This window comes from Ascaphus truei, assembly GCF_040206685.1.
Source record: "Ascaphus truei isolate aAscTru1 chromosome 2 unlocalized genomic scaffold, aAscTru1.hap1 SUPER_2_unloc_1, whole genome shotgun sequence".
NCBI classification, from domain to species: Eukaryota; Metazoa; Chordata; class Amphibia; order Anura; family Ascaphidae; genus Ascaphus; species Ascaphus truei.
In genome coordinates, this window is record NW_027453815.1 from 1181669 (window position 1) to 1198941 (window position 17273).

Consider the following 17273-nt stretch of genomic DNA (forward strand, 5'->3'; position numbering starts at 1 on the left):
GCCAGGAGCGGATTCCTTACACTGCCCCAAGCCTTTGGAATGCCCTTTTCCTCAATATATGACTGGCACCCTCTCTAGCCATCTTTAAGACCCATATTAAAACCCACCTCCTTAAGGAAGCATATGAGTAGCTCCTTGGCTGATACTATCCACTTCATACATCAACCTTGGCCCCTTGCAGATGCACTTACCAGAACACCTTCCTACTGTCTCTGTATGTTCTTACATCTTACCAATTAGATTGTAAGCTCTTCGGGGCAAGGACTAATTTTCCTAATGTTACTTGTATATCTGAAGTGCTTATTCCCATCATGTGTTATTTTATTATGTCACATGTATTACTGCTGTGAAGCACTATGAAAGTAAATGGGTGCTATATAAATAAAGATATATATACATACATTACAGGTTTACCAGTATGTTACAATAATCCAGGTGAGAGGGGATATGGTCATGTATTACTGTTTTAGCAGTAGATTGACAGAGGAAAGGGAGGATCTTGGAAACATAACGGAGGAACATGCCAGAGCGTGAATCTGAATGAAAGGAATGGAGGAGTCAAATGTCACACCTAGGCAACGTGCTTTGGTGACAGAATAGAGGGTAGTACCGGTTACTGGGATGGAAAAAGGGGATATTGGACAATGTTTAGGAGGAAATATGAGGAGCTCAGTTTTAGACATATTAAGTTTAAGGTGTCGGAGCACCATCAACTAGGATATAACCAGGAGGCAATCAGAGACTAGGGACTGGATTGCAGGAGTGAGGGTAGGGGTGGATATATATATATATATATATATATATATATATATATATATATATAAATCTCTCTGATATATACATATATATATGATATCTACACACACACACACACACACACACGCACGCACGCACGCACGCACGCGCGCGTGCGTGCGTGCGTGCGTGCGTGCGTGCGTGCGTGTGTGTGTGTGTATAGATATCATATATATATGTATATATCAGAGAGATTTTTCCTAAGGCCAAAGGATTTGAGGTCGCCAAGTGATAGTTTGTAGAGAGAGAAAAGGAGAAGTGTTATAACAGAGCCCTGAGTATACTGTGCCAAAAGAGAGGGTAAGATGGGGCAGCTGGGGAAATCCCCCCCTCCCCCATCAGTCCAAGGAACAATGACAGCTGGGAAGAGCCAGGTCCAGCAGAGTTTGGGGCCTGCTGACTGACCAGGTCGGGCCGTCTTCCTTTGCCAGGCTCTGCCGCACTCACATCCCCCACTAGTCGGTAGCGCAGTCCCTTCTCTTGACACCCTGAGACCCCTCTCTCTCTGATGATCCTCACCTCCCTGCTCAACAGCTGTGGTGGTAAGAGGTCATTGGGGCCCTACAATCGGGTTCCCGGTGGACCCTGAATGCCCCAGTGAAACACCGCCCACTGAAATACCAACAAGGAATGAAGGTATGTTAGACAAACGGACAGGCCAGGGATGCTGGGAAAGGTATAACCAGGCAGAGATGAGAGCTGTGTTAGAGGGAACGAGGGGAGGGAGAATCTGAAGGAGGAGCGAGTGGTCAAGAGTATGGAAAGTAACAGAACGATCAAGTAGGGTAAGGAGTGAAAATCACCTTGGGATTTGGCTATACCATACTTTGTCTTTCATAGAACACGCTAACACTCCCATGAGCAGGCTATACCATACTTTGTCTTTCATAGAACATGCTAACACTCCCATGAGCAGGCTATACCATACTTTGTCATTCATAGAACACGCTAACACTCCCATGAGCAGGCTATACCATACTTTGTCATTCATAGAACACGCTAACATTCCCATGAGCAGGCTACGCCATACTTTGTCATTCATAGAACACGCTAACTCTCCCATGAGCAGACTATGCCATACTTTGTCTTTCATAGAACACGCTAACACTCCCATGAGAAGGCTATGCCATACTGTGTCATTCATAGAACACGCTAACACTCCCATGAGCAGGCTACGCCATACTTTGTCTTTCATAGAACACGCTAACACTCCCATGAGCAGGCTACGCCATACTTTGTCATTCATAGAACACGCTAACACTCCCATGAGCAGGCTACGCCATACTTTGTCTTTCATAGAACACGCTAACACTCCCATGAGCAGGCTACGCCATACTTTGTCTTTCATAGAACACGCTAACACTCCCATGAGCAGGGATACATTTTGCCCCTAGTCAGTGTACTATAGAAAATTAGGAAAATTAAACCGCCCCAATCAAGCCCTAAAGTTCTCCTCACTAGAACATTTAAAAACTTTAACCCACAACAGTTTCTGGATGACCTTACCAACTGCCCATGGCACAGATTCGATTTAATTCCCGACCCCGATTCTGCGCTCGACTATTTCCAATCCGAGTTCTTAAAACTCTGCGATACCCATGCTCCACTACGCAAAATAAGGGTACGGAGTGCCCACCTTCCATGGGTTACAACTGACCTTATTGCACTCTACCAGTTCAGGGATACCTTGTGGAAAAGCTACAAAGTAACTGGCACTACCAAGGATCTCAATCACTACAGATGCCTGCGGAACGTGTGCACAAGGCAAACAAGGCATGCAAAAGCACAATATTACTCTGACAATCTCCACCAAAATACATCAAACACAGCTAAATTCTGGAAGGTTATCAACAATATATTCCAGCCTCCTAACCATCAACAACCAAGTAATATCACTAAGGGGGATATTACTCTGACAAACCCCACTGACATTGCAAATGCATTCAATGATTACTTTGTGGGGTGTGCCACTAACTGATTAGCGAAACGCAGCACAATCCCCAAACATGAATCTCATTCTGGGAGTATCCCTACAGTCCCACCCCCTCCCAACACTGCCCACAATTTTCAATTTGGCCCAGTATCTGAAGAGGAGATTACACAAGCGCTCCTCAAACTAAAACTAAGCAGCCAATGTGGACCCGACTTACTACAATCTAGGTTCCTACGACTGGGTGCCCCAGCCATTGCCAAACCAATTGCGTCCATAGTCAGCTCTATCCTGTCTGCAGGCCATATCCCTAAGACCTGGAAAACTGCCAGAGTTGTCCCAATCTTCAAAAGTGGGGACAAAAACACTGTCTCAAACTACAGGCCAATCTCACTTCTCCCAATTCTATCCAAAGTCATGGAAAAATGTGTCCACTCCCAATTAAGCGATTTCTACACCAAGACAAATTTCCCTAGCCAATTCCAGTCTGGGTTTCGTCCCAAACGCTCCACCGTAACTACCCTGCTAAAAGTTTGCAATGAAATCCAGTGTGGAATGGAACGGGGACAACTCACTGGTGCAGTATTCCTAGATCTTGCAAAGGCTTTTGATACAGTTGATCATGTTATCCTGCTTAACAAACTCCAGAACTCTGGAATAGGGAAGCATGCTTAAAACTGGTTTCAGTCCTACCTATCAGGAAGATCCCAACATGTGTCCGTCTCAGGCTCTAACTCCAACCCCCTGGATATCACCTGTGGTGTCCCGCAAGGCTCTGTTCTGGGGCCCCTACTCTTCTCAGTGTTCATTAATGATCTTCCCACAGCTTGTAAGGAAGCCTCAATACACATGTATGCAGATGACACAATCCTATATGCACACAGCCATAGCCTCTCTGACCTTCAACACATACTTCAGTCTGATTTTTGAGACTCGAAAACTGGATTTCCCAAAACAAACTGTTTTTAAACACTGACAAGACTGTAACAATGGTATTTGGGACCAAGACTAAATTTGTAAAGCTTCCAGTGACTGAGCTCCTGATTAGAACCAACGCTAACACCACCCTAACACCTGTCACTAGTTTTAAATACCTGGGCTTATGGTTTGACTCCCACTTAACATTCGGGATGCACATTGATACCCTGACAACCAAGACCTATGCCAAACTAGGGGTACTTTACAGGAACAAATCCTCCCTAAGTCTCCTGGTCAGAAAGCGTATCGCACAGCAGATGCTAATGCCAATTATTGACTATGGAGACATAGTATACGGCTCGGCACCTCAAACCCTCTACAATTCAATTTGTCGTTTTGTTCTCCAATGCAACTACAACACACATCACTGTGAAATGCTCAAAGAACTAGATTGGTCATCACTGGAGTCTAGGTGCAAAGTTCACCTTTCCTGTCTCACCCTCAAATACTTTCTGGGCAAGCTACCCAGCTATCTGAACAAGCTCCTCACCCCTACCACATGCAGCACCTATCACCTGAGATCAGACTCCAAAAGACTATTCATGGTCCCAAGGCTCAACAAAGTATCCGGACGTTCCTCCTTCTCTTACCGTGCACCCCAAAACTGGAACAACCTACCAGAGACTCTCACATCCACCACCAGTTTAAGTTCTTTCAAATCTAAGGCTGTCTCACATTTTAACCTGGTCTGTAACTGTTTCATACGCCCATAATATATATTTTCTTTAACTGTGCACGCAATGTCTTGTATATAATGTATACCCTGTTCATTTATGTAACTGTACTTGTAATCATGTACTATTTGTTTTACTCTATGCCCAGGACATACTTGAAAACGAGAGGTAACTCTCAATGTATTACTTCCTGGTAAAATATTTTATAAATAAATAAATAGAAGGTTTATTAGGCGTCATGCTGGAGCTATTGTGCGTCTCGATGCCAATTATCTTACACACTGGGTATTCTCACTGCCTTCAGAGGGTGTAACTGTATGATATCCCACTGCTCTGGGGAATTGTCATTGTTGTGATATCTTTAATTATAGAAAAAAAATATTCTACCAACAAATTAGGATTTTTAGATAAAGCCACTAGATGTGGTGACAACTCCCCCCTGGCCAGTTTCTCTAGCACAAGTGGAGATAGGATAAATTGAGTGAAGCCTTACCCGTGTGAGATGTCTTCTGAAGAGGGCTTTCAGAAGTACTTTCCAAAGAGCTTACGCTTATAGAGGATTGTTCTGCTTTTCCCAAATAACAGAGCACCCCTCCATCTATAACGCCCTTCCTATTTCTGCAAACTTAGTGCAATTGCAGGTTTACATTGACCTAAACTATTAATATGGATTGTATATAAATAGGACAACTAAGCCCTTAGTATTGCTAAACATATACATATATATATACACACACACGCACACACATACATATATATATATATATATATACACACACATATGATTTTTATTTTTGCAGGAGCTATACGCTCTGTTATCCAGGGACTCACGTGGGTCAGATTCTGCAACGTGTTTCATTTGTACGTGTCTCCAAATTGCTATATTGGACAACTCCATGTTCTCTTAATGATTAACAAATGTTCAAACCCCAAACAAGGTGTATAGATGTTTAATCCGGAGGGCGAACCTCGCATGTCTCTAACCCGAGATAAAAGCTGAGCCCAGCCCAAGCTGGAAGCGGGCGTTACAAAAGCAGAGCAGAAAGGTGGGAATGTACTTTGTTATTAGACTTTTCTATCCCATATCCCAGGAGAATGACCTGAAAGGGTTATTTCCGTGCAGAGTTTGATACAGTAATACTTGTTGCTTATTTCTTTACACATTGCCACGTTCATTGGTTTTATGTTTAGTTTCAATGTCCGCACATCGTTGCTATTTAGTGGTTGGCGGCCACATGATGAATATTTGTTACAGTAACTATGCCTGTTACATTTGTATTGTTGCGTACATGTGTTCGTAGTTCCCAATGAGACTGTGACAGGGTGAATGAACGTCATTGCTATTACTATGCCTGGCAGACGTATGTGTAGGTATGCAGTGCAGCGGTGACGAGGTTAATTTTCAGCTGGGAAGCTCTTGACAATTAGAGTCCCAGCTGCATAATCAAAGTGTTTTAAAACCCCAGGCTATGCACACAGGAGGCTGGCTGGTCAAGAGATTGGACTGAAACGCTGAAGCAGATTACTGCTATAAGGTCTGTCTTCCAAATGCATGTTGATGAACTGTTTTGGGTTTTTGTATGCTGAAAAGAAGCTTTTGTTTTGTATGCTGAAAAGAAGCTGTTTTGCGTTTTTGTATGCTGAAAAGAAGCTTTTGTTTTTGTGTGATATATTTTTAAGTCTCAGTAAATAAGCCTTATCCAGAAACCCCGCGTGTGGTTGCATGTGCCCTGCAACAGAGACCCTGGAATAAAGCTTCTCTCCTTCTCTGGGATGTGAGATTGGAGTCCAAGTTAAATGCTGTATTCGTCAGGTGTGCATGTTCTGAGGCACCTGTAATCACTGGTCCAATCAGAGACCAGGAGTAGCTATTTAAGGTTCTCATGGGCACTTGGCCAGATAGTCTTTGACAAAGTTCCCCGCAAGGAACGAAACGCGTCAGGGCTGCGCTTATGTACGGGGTATACCCACTTTTCTAAAGTAAATCTTCTTTTCCATTGGTTGCGCTTGGAGTGTTAATTCACTATCCGGTAAGCAGCGCCCGTCCCAGCATGTGTTTCTCCCACCCCCTAACAGCTCAGGGGTTTCTGTATCTGCAGCATATTGATTCAGAAAGGACAGGTATACAGGGATATACCAAATAAGTATACATGGGAAGGATGTTGATCCAGGGATTAATCCGATTGCCAATTCTTGGAGTCGGGAAGGAATTTATTTTCCCCTTATGAGATGTCATTGGATGATATGACTCTGGGGTTTTTTGTTTGCCTTCCTCTGGATCAATAAGTAAGTATAGATATAGGATAAAGTATCTGTTGTCTAAATTTAGCATAGGATGAACTTGATGGACGGAAGTCTTTTTTCAACCCCATCTACTATGTAACTATGTAACTATGTAACTATATGTAACTATGTAACTATGATTATGGGTCATAGAGTAGTGATAGACAGACAGTGCACAACGGATTTACCTGTCTCTCTGTCTCTCTATGTGCCTCTGTCTGTCTGTCTATCTCTCTATCTGATTCTGTCTGTTTCTCTGTCTATGTGCTTCTGTCTGTCTGTCTCTCTATCTGTCTGTCTATCTGTGTGCCTCTATGTGCCTCTATCTATCTGTCTGTCTATCTTTGTGCCTCTATGTGCCTCTATCTATCTGTCTGTCTATCTTTGTGCCTCTATGTGCCTCTCTGTCTGTCTGTCTCTCTATCTGTCTGTCTATCTATCTTTGTGCCTCTATGTGCCTCTCTGTCTATCTGTCTGTCTATCTATCTTTGTGCCTCTATGTGCCTCTCTGTCTGTCTGTCTGTCTCTCTATCTGTCTGTCTATCTATCTTTGTGCCTCTATGTGCCTCTATCTATCTGTCTGTCTATCTTTGTGCCTCTATGTGCCTCTCTGTCTGTCTGTCTCTCTATCTGTCTGTCTATCTATCTTTGTGCCTCTATGTGCCTCTATCTATCTGTCTGTCTATCTTTGTGCCTCTATGTGCCTCTCTGTCTGTCTGTCTCTCTATCTGTCTGTCTATCTATCTTTGTGCCTCTATGTGCCTCTATCTATCTGTCTGTCTATCTTTGTGCCTCTATGTGTCTCTCTATCTGTCTGTTTATCTATCTTTGTGCCTCTCTATCTGTTTATGTATTGTTCTGTCCATCTCTGTCTCACCCTCACTGTGTAAAGGTGATCAGTGTGGCCGGTCCGGTGCAGTCCCGTGGGTGGGGCGTGGACACTGAGGAGATGTGCAGTTTTGCACACATGGGGGAGTGGAAGTGTGAACATGAGACCCGTGACCACACTAGCACTAGATATAGCTCTGGATACATCCTTCTCATCATTCACAGATCAGGTGTCCGGGCTAAGCTTTACATAGCTCAGTAATGAAAAAGGTCAGGAGAAAGTGTGACAGCAGACACAGGACATAGGAAGGGCTGAGAGTGACAGCCAGGACAGGACAGGGGAAGAACTGAGTGTGACAGCCAGCACAGGAGAAGGACTGAGTGTGACAGCCAGCACAAGACAGGGGAAGGACTGAGTGTGACAGCCAGCACAGGACAGGGGAAGGACTGAGTGTGACAGCCAGCACAGGGGAAGGACTGAGTGTGACAGCCAGCACAGGGGAAGGACTGAGTGTCAGGGAAATCAGAGAGACACCAGGAGAGAGGGTGACAGCCAGCACAGGACAGGGGAAGGACTGAGTGTCAGGGAAATCAGAGAGACACCAGGAGAGAGGGTGACAGCCAACACAGGACAGGGGAAGGACTGAGTGTGACAGCCAGTACAGGGGAAGGACTGAGTGTCAGGGAAATCAGAGAGACACCAGGAGAGAGGGTGACAGCCAGCACAGGACAGGGGAAGGACTGAGTGTCAGGGAAATCAGAGAGACACCAGGAGAGAGGGTGACAGCCAGCACAGGACAGGGGAAGGACTGAGTGTGACAACCAGCACAGGACATGGGAAGGACTGAGTGTGACAGCCAGCACAGGACAGGGGAAGGACTGAGTGTGACAGCCAGCACAGGACAGGGGAAGGACTGAGTGTGACAGCCAGCACAGGACAGGGGAAGGACTGAGTGTGACAGCCAGCACAGGACAGGGGAAGGACTGAGTGTGACAGCCAGCACAGGACAGAGGAAGGACTGAGTGTGACAGCCAGCACAGGACAGGGGAAGGACTGAGTGTGACAGCCAGCACAGGACAGGGGAAGGACTGAGTGTGACAGCCAGCACAGGACAGGGGAAGGACTGAGTGTCAGGGAAATCAGAGAGACACCAGGAGAGAGGGTGACAGCCAGCACAGGACAGGGGAAGGACTGAGGGTGACAACCAGCACAGGACATGGGAAGGGCTGAGAGGAAGGACTGAGTGTGACAGCCAGCACAGGACAGGGGAAGGACTGAGTGTCAGGGAAATCAGAGAGACACCAGGAGAGAGGGTGACAGCCAGCACAGGACAGGGGAAGGACTGAGTGTGACAGCCAGCACAGGGGAAGAACTGAGTGTCAGGGAAATCAGAGAGACACCAGGAGAGAGGGTGACAGCCAGCACAGGACAGGGGAAGGACTGAGGGTGACAGCCAGCACAGGGGAAGGACTGAGTGTGACAGCCAGCACAGGGGAAGGACTGAGTGTGACAGCCAGCACAGAACAGGGGAAGGACTGAGTGTGACAGCCAGCACAGGACAGGGGAAGGACTGAGTGTCAGGGAAATCAGAGAGACACCAGGAGAGAGGGTGACAGCCAGCACAGGACAGGGGAAGGACTGAGGGTGACAGCCAGCACAGGGGAAGGACTGAGTGTGACAGCCAGCACAGGGGAAGGACTGAGTATGACAGCCAGCACAGGGGAAGGACTGAGTGTGACAGCCAGCACAGGACAGGGGAAGAACTGAGTGTGACACCCAGCACAGGACAGGGGAAGGACTGAGTGTGACAGCCAGCACAGGACAGGGGAAGGACTGTCAGAGAAATCAGAGACACACCAGGAGAGAGTGTGAAAACCAGCACAGGACAGGGGAAGGACTGAGTGTCAGGGAAATCAGAGACACGCCAGGAGAGAGTGTGACAGCCAGCACAGGACAGGGGAAGGACTGAGTGTCAGGGAAATCAGAGACACACCAGGAGAGAGTGTGACAGCCAGCACAGGACAGGGGAAGAACTGAGTGTCAGGGAAATCAGAGAGACACCAGGAGAGAGTGTGACAGCCAGCACAGGACAGGGGAAGGACTGAGTGTCAGGGAAATCAGATACACACCAGGAGAGAGTGTGACAGCCAGCACAGGACAGGGGAAGGAGTGAGTGTGACAGTAATGGTGTGCCTCTGTATATTCATGAATTCTGGCAGATACACACTCTAGCCACTGATGCTTTGCAGCACAAACTCCCCTAGGAGGGACATCACGGGTTAAGTCCTTTACAATACTGAATGAGGACGTGTTACAAGTCCAGTTTGTGTTTGTGTTTTTGTGTCATACACACCCCATCTAGTGTGCTTGATCTAATACATGCTATAAAGGTCTATGCATAGGACTGCCAGGATTTATCAATAGTAATTATAGTTGCTAACTGTGTGTTTACAGCGAACTATACAGGTTTATATTGCTCATTCCACTCCCTGCTCTCACTAACCGTTTCTTTTAATATTTGTAGAAGTCTTTGCACAAGTGTTTAATAAAAGTGTTTTTATGATATTTCACTAAATGGTGTATGGGTTTTTAACCCAGGGATTGAATTCTTCCCAGCCATTTAATAGTATAAGGGAGTGCAAATAGGATCTCTTTTGGGTTACCCCTTAACCCTCCCCTGTGTTGAAATCAGAGAGACACCAGGAGAGAGTGTGACAGCCAGCACAGGACAGGGGAAGGACTGAGTGTGACAGCCAGCACAGGGGAAGGACTGAGTGTGACAGCCAGCACAGGGGAAGGACTGAGTGTCAGGGAAATCAGAGAGACACCAGGAGAGAGTGTGACACCCAGCACAGCACAGGGGAAGGACTGAGTGTGACAGCCAGCACAGGGGAAGGACTGAGTGTGACAGCCAGCACAGGGGAAGGACTGAGTGTGACAGCCAGCACAGGACAGGGGAAGAACTGAGTGTGACAGCCAGCACAGGACAGGGGAAGGACTGAGTGTGACAGCCAGCACAGGACAGGGGAAGGACTGAGTGTGACAGCCAGCACAGGACAGGGGAAGGACTGTCAGGGAAATCAGAGAGACACCAGGAGAGTGTGTGACAGCCAGCACAGGACAGGGGAAGGACTGTCAGGGAAATCAGAGAGACACCAGGAGAGTGTGTGACAGCCAGCACAGGACAGGGGAAGGACTGTCAGGGAAATCAGAGAGACACCAGGAGAGAGTGTGACAGCCAGCACAGGACAGGGGAAGGACTGTCAGGGAAATCAGAGAGACACCAGGAGAAAGATGGACACAGACAGGAAAAACAAGCAAAAAAGTGAGAGAAGAAGAGTACTAAAGATCAGGTAGACTGGTAGAGGGTGCTGGACACAGACGATAAATAAGACACAAAGATATATAGAGAGATAGAGACACAGTAATATTTCTATCTATATTTATATTAGGAGGGGGTTGGTTATCTAGATAAGTAGTTCTGCACAGAAAGATACATAGGTAGATACATAGGTAGATACATAGGTAGATACATAGGTAGATACATAGGTAGAGATAGATGGACGGACACATAGATATGAGTGAGGGAGTCAGAGCAGATAACACGTACAGACATTAGCACACTCAGTGTAGGGAGTGCGTGTGTAAGGGGGGACAGTGTAAGGGGGGACAGTGTAAAGGGGGACAGTGTAAGGGGGGACAGTGTAAGGGGGGACAGTGGAGAGGGGTACAGGGCACATCTCACACCTTATTTGTAGGACTCAGATATTTCAGGGGCCAGGGAAGGGCCCCTAATGGAGCGGGGGTCCCTGTCACTGTCACCTGCTGCCAGGTGACTGCCTCGGACTTGCACCTCTCACCTGAATCTCCTCATACACCTGCTGCCCGGTGCCCAGGATGGACAGGCCCTACAGGCTAAAGGGACTAAGGTAACGCCTGGGGGCTTCTCTAATACTCATACCTCAGAGACAGGGGGCTTCTCTAATATACAGAGCTCAGAGACAGGGGCTTCTCTAATATACAGAGCTCAGAGACAGAGGGCTTCTCTAATATACAGGGACAGGGGACCTCTCTAATACTCACACCGCAGGGGCTTCTCTAATACTCACACCTGAAGACTTGCTTCATTAGATGGGTGTAAATAAATGTCCCGCCTCTCAGTGTCAATGTATTCAGAGACAAATCCAACTCTCTTACAGCCTCATTCAGGGGGTTACCCGGGTTATCAGGCGTGTGGAAGTGGGGTACAGAGCGGGCAACCCATACCATGGCTGCTGTTAAATGATTCAGCTGCAGTTTGGGGATAATGATTCTGTATATACATTTCTCATGCTGACTTATATACTATGTTACTGGCTTTTGGCTCGTATGTCTTCAGTCAATCATTAATGTTTAAACCAATATTCCTTCACATCCGTATCGCTTTGCTCTGAATTAAGAAGCCATTGTTCTGTCACTAAGTAACTGTACCATTAACTGTGTTCCTTATCTTATAAGACTGGTCCCTATTGTATTATTGTACTGAGTAACTACGTTTCACTACCCCATACAATGTCTGACATAATGCTATATCCCTTATTTTAACTAATTGCATGCTGAATATACAAGCAGACACAGAAGGGCCAGCGCAGCATACAAAGTGACACGACATACAAAGTGACACAACATACAAAGTGACACAACATACAAAGTGACACAACATACAAAGTGCAATACCTCAGTGCTAATCTGCTCATGAGTAAGGGTCATTTAGTTAAACCCTTTGGCCAAAGCCTTATAAGCCTGCAGCCACGTCACGGCATGACCAGTATGCAGCCACGTCACGGCATGACCAGTATGCAGCCACGTCACGGCATGACCAGTATGCAGCCACGTCACGGCATGACCAGTATGTAGCCACGTCACGGCATGACCAGTCTGCAGCCACGTCACGGCATGACCAGTATGCAGCCACGTCACGGCATGACCAGTATGCAGCCACGTCACGGCACGACCAGTCTGCAGCCACGTTCTATCTTCAACACCTCAGAGACAGGGGGCTTCCCTAATACTCACACCTCAGGGACAGGGGGCTTCCCTAATACTCACACCTCGGGGACAGGGGACCTCTCAAATACTCCAACCTCAGGGACAGGTGGCTTCCCTAATACTCACACCTCAGGGACAGGGGACCTCTCTAATACTCCAACCTCAGGGACAGGTGGCTTCCCTAATACTCACACCTCAGGGACAGGGGACCTCTCTAATACTACAACCTCAGGGACAGGGGGCTTGTCTAATACTCACACCTCAGGGACGGGCGACCTCTCTAATACTCCAACCTCAGGGACAGGGGGCTTGTCTAATACTCACACCTCAGGGACGGGCGACCTCTCTAATACTCCAACCTCAGGGACAGGGGGCTTGTCTAATACTCACAACTCAGGGATGGGCGACCTCTCTAATACTCCAACCTCAGGGACAGGGGGCTTGTCTAATACTCACACCTCAGGGACAGGGGACCTCTCTAATACTCCAACCTCAGGGACAGGGGGCTTCCCTAATACTCACACCTCAGAGATAGGGGATCTCTCTAATACTTCAACCTCAGGGACAGGGGGCTTGTCTAATACTCACACCTCAGGGACAGGCGACCTCTCTAATACTCCAACCTCAGGGACAGGGGGCTTGTCTAATACTCACACCTCAGGGACAGGGGACCTCTCTAATACTCCAACCTCAGGGACAGGGGGCTTCCCTAATACTCACACCTCAGAGATAGGGGATCTCTCTAATACTTCAACCTCAGGGACAGGGGGCTTCTCTATTACTCACACCTCAGAGGCAGGGGGATTCTCTAATACTTACACCTCAGAGACAGGGGACCTCTCTAATACTCCCAACTTAGAGACATGGGGCATCCCTAATACTCACACCTCAGGGACAGGTGGCTTCTCTAATACTCACACCTCAGGGATAGGGAGCTTCTCTAATACTCACACCTCAGAGACAGGGGACATCTCTAATACTCCAACTTTAGGGACAGGGGGCTTCTCTAATACACCTCAGGGACAGGGGGCTTCTCTAATACTCACACCTCAGAGACAGGGGACATCTCTAATACTCCAACTTTAGGGACAGGGGGCTTCTCTAATACACCTCAGGGACAGGGGGCTTGTCTAATACTCACACCTCAGGGACAGGGGGCTTCTCTATTACTCACACCTCAGAGGCAGGGGGATTCTCTAATACTCACACCTCAGGGACAGGGGGCTTCTCTAATACTTACACCTCAGAGACAGGGGACCTCTCTAATACTCCAACCTCAGGGACAGGGGGATTCTCTAATACTCACACCTCAGAGACAGGGGGATTCTCTAATACTCACACCTCAGAGACAGGGGGCTTCTTTAATACTCCCAACTTAGAGACATGGGGCATCCCTAATACTCACACCTCAGGGACAGGTGGCTTCTCTAATACTCACACCTCAGGGATAGGGGGCTTCTCTAATACTCACACCTCAGAGACAGGGGACATCTCTAATACTCCAACTTTAGGGACAGGGGGCTTCTCTAATACTCACACCTCAGGGACAGGCGACCTCTCTAATACTCCAACCTCAGGGACAGGGGGCTTGTCTAATACTCACGCCTCAGGGACAGGGGGCTTCTCTAATACTCACACCTCAGGGACAGGGGTGTTCTCTAATACTCACACCTCAGGGACAGGGGGCTTCTCTAATACTCACACCTCAGGGACCGGGGACGTCTCTAATACTCACATCTCAGAGGCAGGGGGCTTCTCTAATACTCACACCTCAGAGACAGGGGACATCTCTAATACTCCAACTTTAGGGACAGGGGGCTTCTCTAATACACCTCAGGGACAGGGGGCTTCTCTAATACTCACACCTCAGAGACAGGGGACATCTCTAATACTCCAACTTTAGGGACAGGGGGCTTCTCTAATACACCTCAGGGACAGGGGGCTTCTCTAATACTCACACCTCAGGGACAGGGGGCTTCTCTAATACTCACACCTCAAGGACAGAGGGATTCTCTAATACTCACACCTCAGAGACAGGGGACATCTCTAATACTCCAACTTTAGGGACAGGGGGAGTCTCTAATACTCACACCTCAGGGACAGGGGGCTTCTCTAATACACCTCAGGGACAGGGGGCTTCTCTAATACTCACACCTCAGGGACAGGGGTGTTCTCTAATATTCACACCTCAGGGACCGGGGACGTCTCTAATACTCACACCTCAGAGGCAGGGGGCTTCTCTAATACTCACACCTCAGGGACAGGGGGCGTCTCTAATACTCACACCTCAGGGACAGGGGGCTTCTCTAATACTCACACTTCGGGGACAGGGGTGTTCTCTAATATTCACACCTCAGGGACCGGGGACGTCTCTAATACTCACACCTCAGAGGCAGGGGGATTCTCTAATACTCACACCTCAAGGACAGAGGGCTTCTCTAATACTCCCACCTCAGGGACAGGGGTGTTGTCTAATACTCACACCTCAGAGACGGGGGCTTCTCTAATACTCACACCTCAGGGACCGGGGACGTCTCTAATACTCACACCTCGGGGGGCTTCTCTAATACTCACACCTCAGGGACCGGGGACATCTCTAATACTCACACCTCAGGGACCGGGGACGTCTCTAATACTCACACCTCAGAGACCGGGGGCTTTTCTAATACTCACACCTCAGGGACAGGGGGCTTCTCTAATACTCACAACTCAGGGGGCTTCTCTAATACTCCCACCTCAGGGACAGGGGGCTTCTCTAATACTCACACCTCGGGGACCGGGGACGTCTCTAATACTCACACCTCAGAGACAGGGGGCTTCTCTAATACTCACACCTCGGGGACCGGGGACGTCTCTAATACTCACACCTCAGAGACAGGGGGCTTCTCTAATACTCACACCTCAGAGACCGGGGGCTTTTCTAATACTCACACCTCAGGGACCGGGGACGTCTCTAATACTCACACCTCAGGGACCGGGGGCTTTTCTAATACTCACACCTCAGGGACAGGGGGCTTCTCTAATACTCACAACTCAGGGGGCTTCTCTAATACTCACAACTCAGGGGGCTTCTCTAATACTCCCACCTCAGGGACAGGGGGCTTCGCTAATACTCACACCTCAGGGACAGGTGACGTCTCTAATACTCACACCTCGGGGGGCTTCTCTAATACTCACACCTCGGAGGAGGGGGGGGGGGCTGCTGGAGTATTTTCATGGTATGAACACCCCTGGCGCGCTTGAAGCAGGTTTTATTCCCAGTGTCGGCCCTTCTTACAAAATCCAGATGCTCTCCTGAGGGTGCTGATTTCTGCAGTATATACAGCGCAGGATGCGCGGCCAGTGTACGCGCGCTGTGGGTGCAGCTGTCCTTACAGTTAGACACACGGGGACAGGACATCCAGCTTTCATCATTAGACATTAACCTGTCGGCACGGCCAGCTCTGCGATGGTTAAAAAAACCCCGGAGAGCAACAACAAGCCCACAGACTGGGCTGTGCTCATTTGTGATGACATCGGGATGTGACGCTGGGTAGTAATTCTACAAGGAGCAATTAGCGGGGGCGAGTGGGTCCCTGATGGTACCCAGTGCAGTTCTGTACGTATCGATCACAGAGTATGGATAAAACGTAGTGTCACGTTCACCTCATTCCAAGGAGCAATGGGAACGTGTCACCTACAGGCCCGAGTCACCTACAGGGCCGTATCACCTACAGGGAACGTCTCACCTACAGGCCCGAGTCACCTACAGGGCCGTATCACCTGCAGGGAACGTCTCACCTACAGGCCCGAGTCAGGAGAAGGACGTGAGCCACTCCTTCCAAACAACATCTCGTCTTTTTATAAACAAAGTGTAGGAAGTAGGGATCCTAAGCTGTGTAGATCATACGAATCCCCTCTTTAGATCAAATTGTCCATAGATCACACTGACCCTTTTCCTGATTCTAAGCTCTGTAGATCACACGGACCCTTTTTCTGATTCTAAGCTCTGTAGATCACACGGACCCTTTTTCTGATTCTAAGCTCTGTAGATCACACTGACCCTTTTCCTGATTCTAAGCTCTGTAGATCACACGGACCCTTTTTCTGATTCTATGCTCTGTAGATCACACTGACCCTTTTTCTGATTCTAAGCTCTGTAGATCACACGGACCCTTTTTCTGATTCTAAGCTCTGTAGATCACACGGACCCTTTTTCTGATTCTAAGCTCTGTAGATCACACTGACCCTTTTTCTGATTCTAAGCTCTGTAGATCACACGGATCCTTTTTCTGATTCTATGCTCTGTAGATCACATTGATCCCTTTTTCTGATTCTTAGCTCTGTAGATCACACTGACCTTTTTTCTGATTCTTAGCTCTGTAGATCACACTGACCCTTTTTCTGATTCTTAGCTCTGTAGATCACACAGATCCCCTTTTTCTGATTCTATGCTCTGTAGATCACTTTGATCCCTTTTTCTGATTCTTAGCTCTGTAGATCACACTGACCCTTTTTCTGATTCTTAGCTCTGTAGATCACACTGACCCTTTTTCTGATTCTTAGCTCTGTAGATCACACAGATCCCTTTTTCTGATTCTATGCTCTGTAGATCACATTGATCCCTTTTTCTGATTCTTAGCTCTGTAGATCACACTGACCCTTTTTCTGATTCTTAGCTCTGTAGATCACACTGACCCTTTTTCTGATTCTTAGCTCTGTAGATCACACAGATCCTTTTTTCTGATTCTATGCTCTGTAGATCACATTGATCCCT

At 47.7% G+C, this 17273-nt stretch overlaps 1 protein-coding gene across 2 annotated transcripts in view; it reads left to right on the forward strand.

Moving 5' to 3' along the window:
* The window catches only part of NOS3 (nitric oxide synthase 3), a 300784-nt gene that overhangs the window by 27772 nt on the left and 255739 nt on the right, over window positions 1-17273 (forward strand). Inside the window, exon 1 of one of the 2 annotated variants that reach the window (XM_075580453.1) lies at window positions 11203-11418. The exons of the other annotated variant lie outside the window; for it this stretch is intronic. Within the exon in view, the coding sequence (XP_075436568.1) occupies window positions 11387-11418 (32 nt within the window). The 5' untranslated portion in view covers window positions 11203-11386. Of the gene's footprint in view, window positions 1-11202; window positions 11419-17273 lie in introns of those variants that run through there. 2 annotated transcript variants of the gene reach the window in all.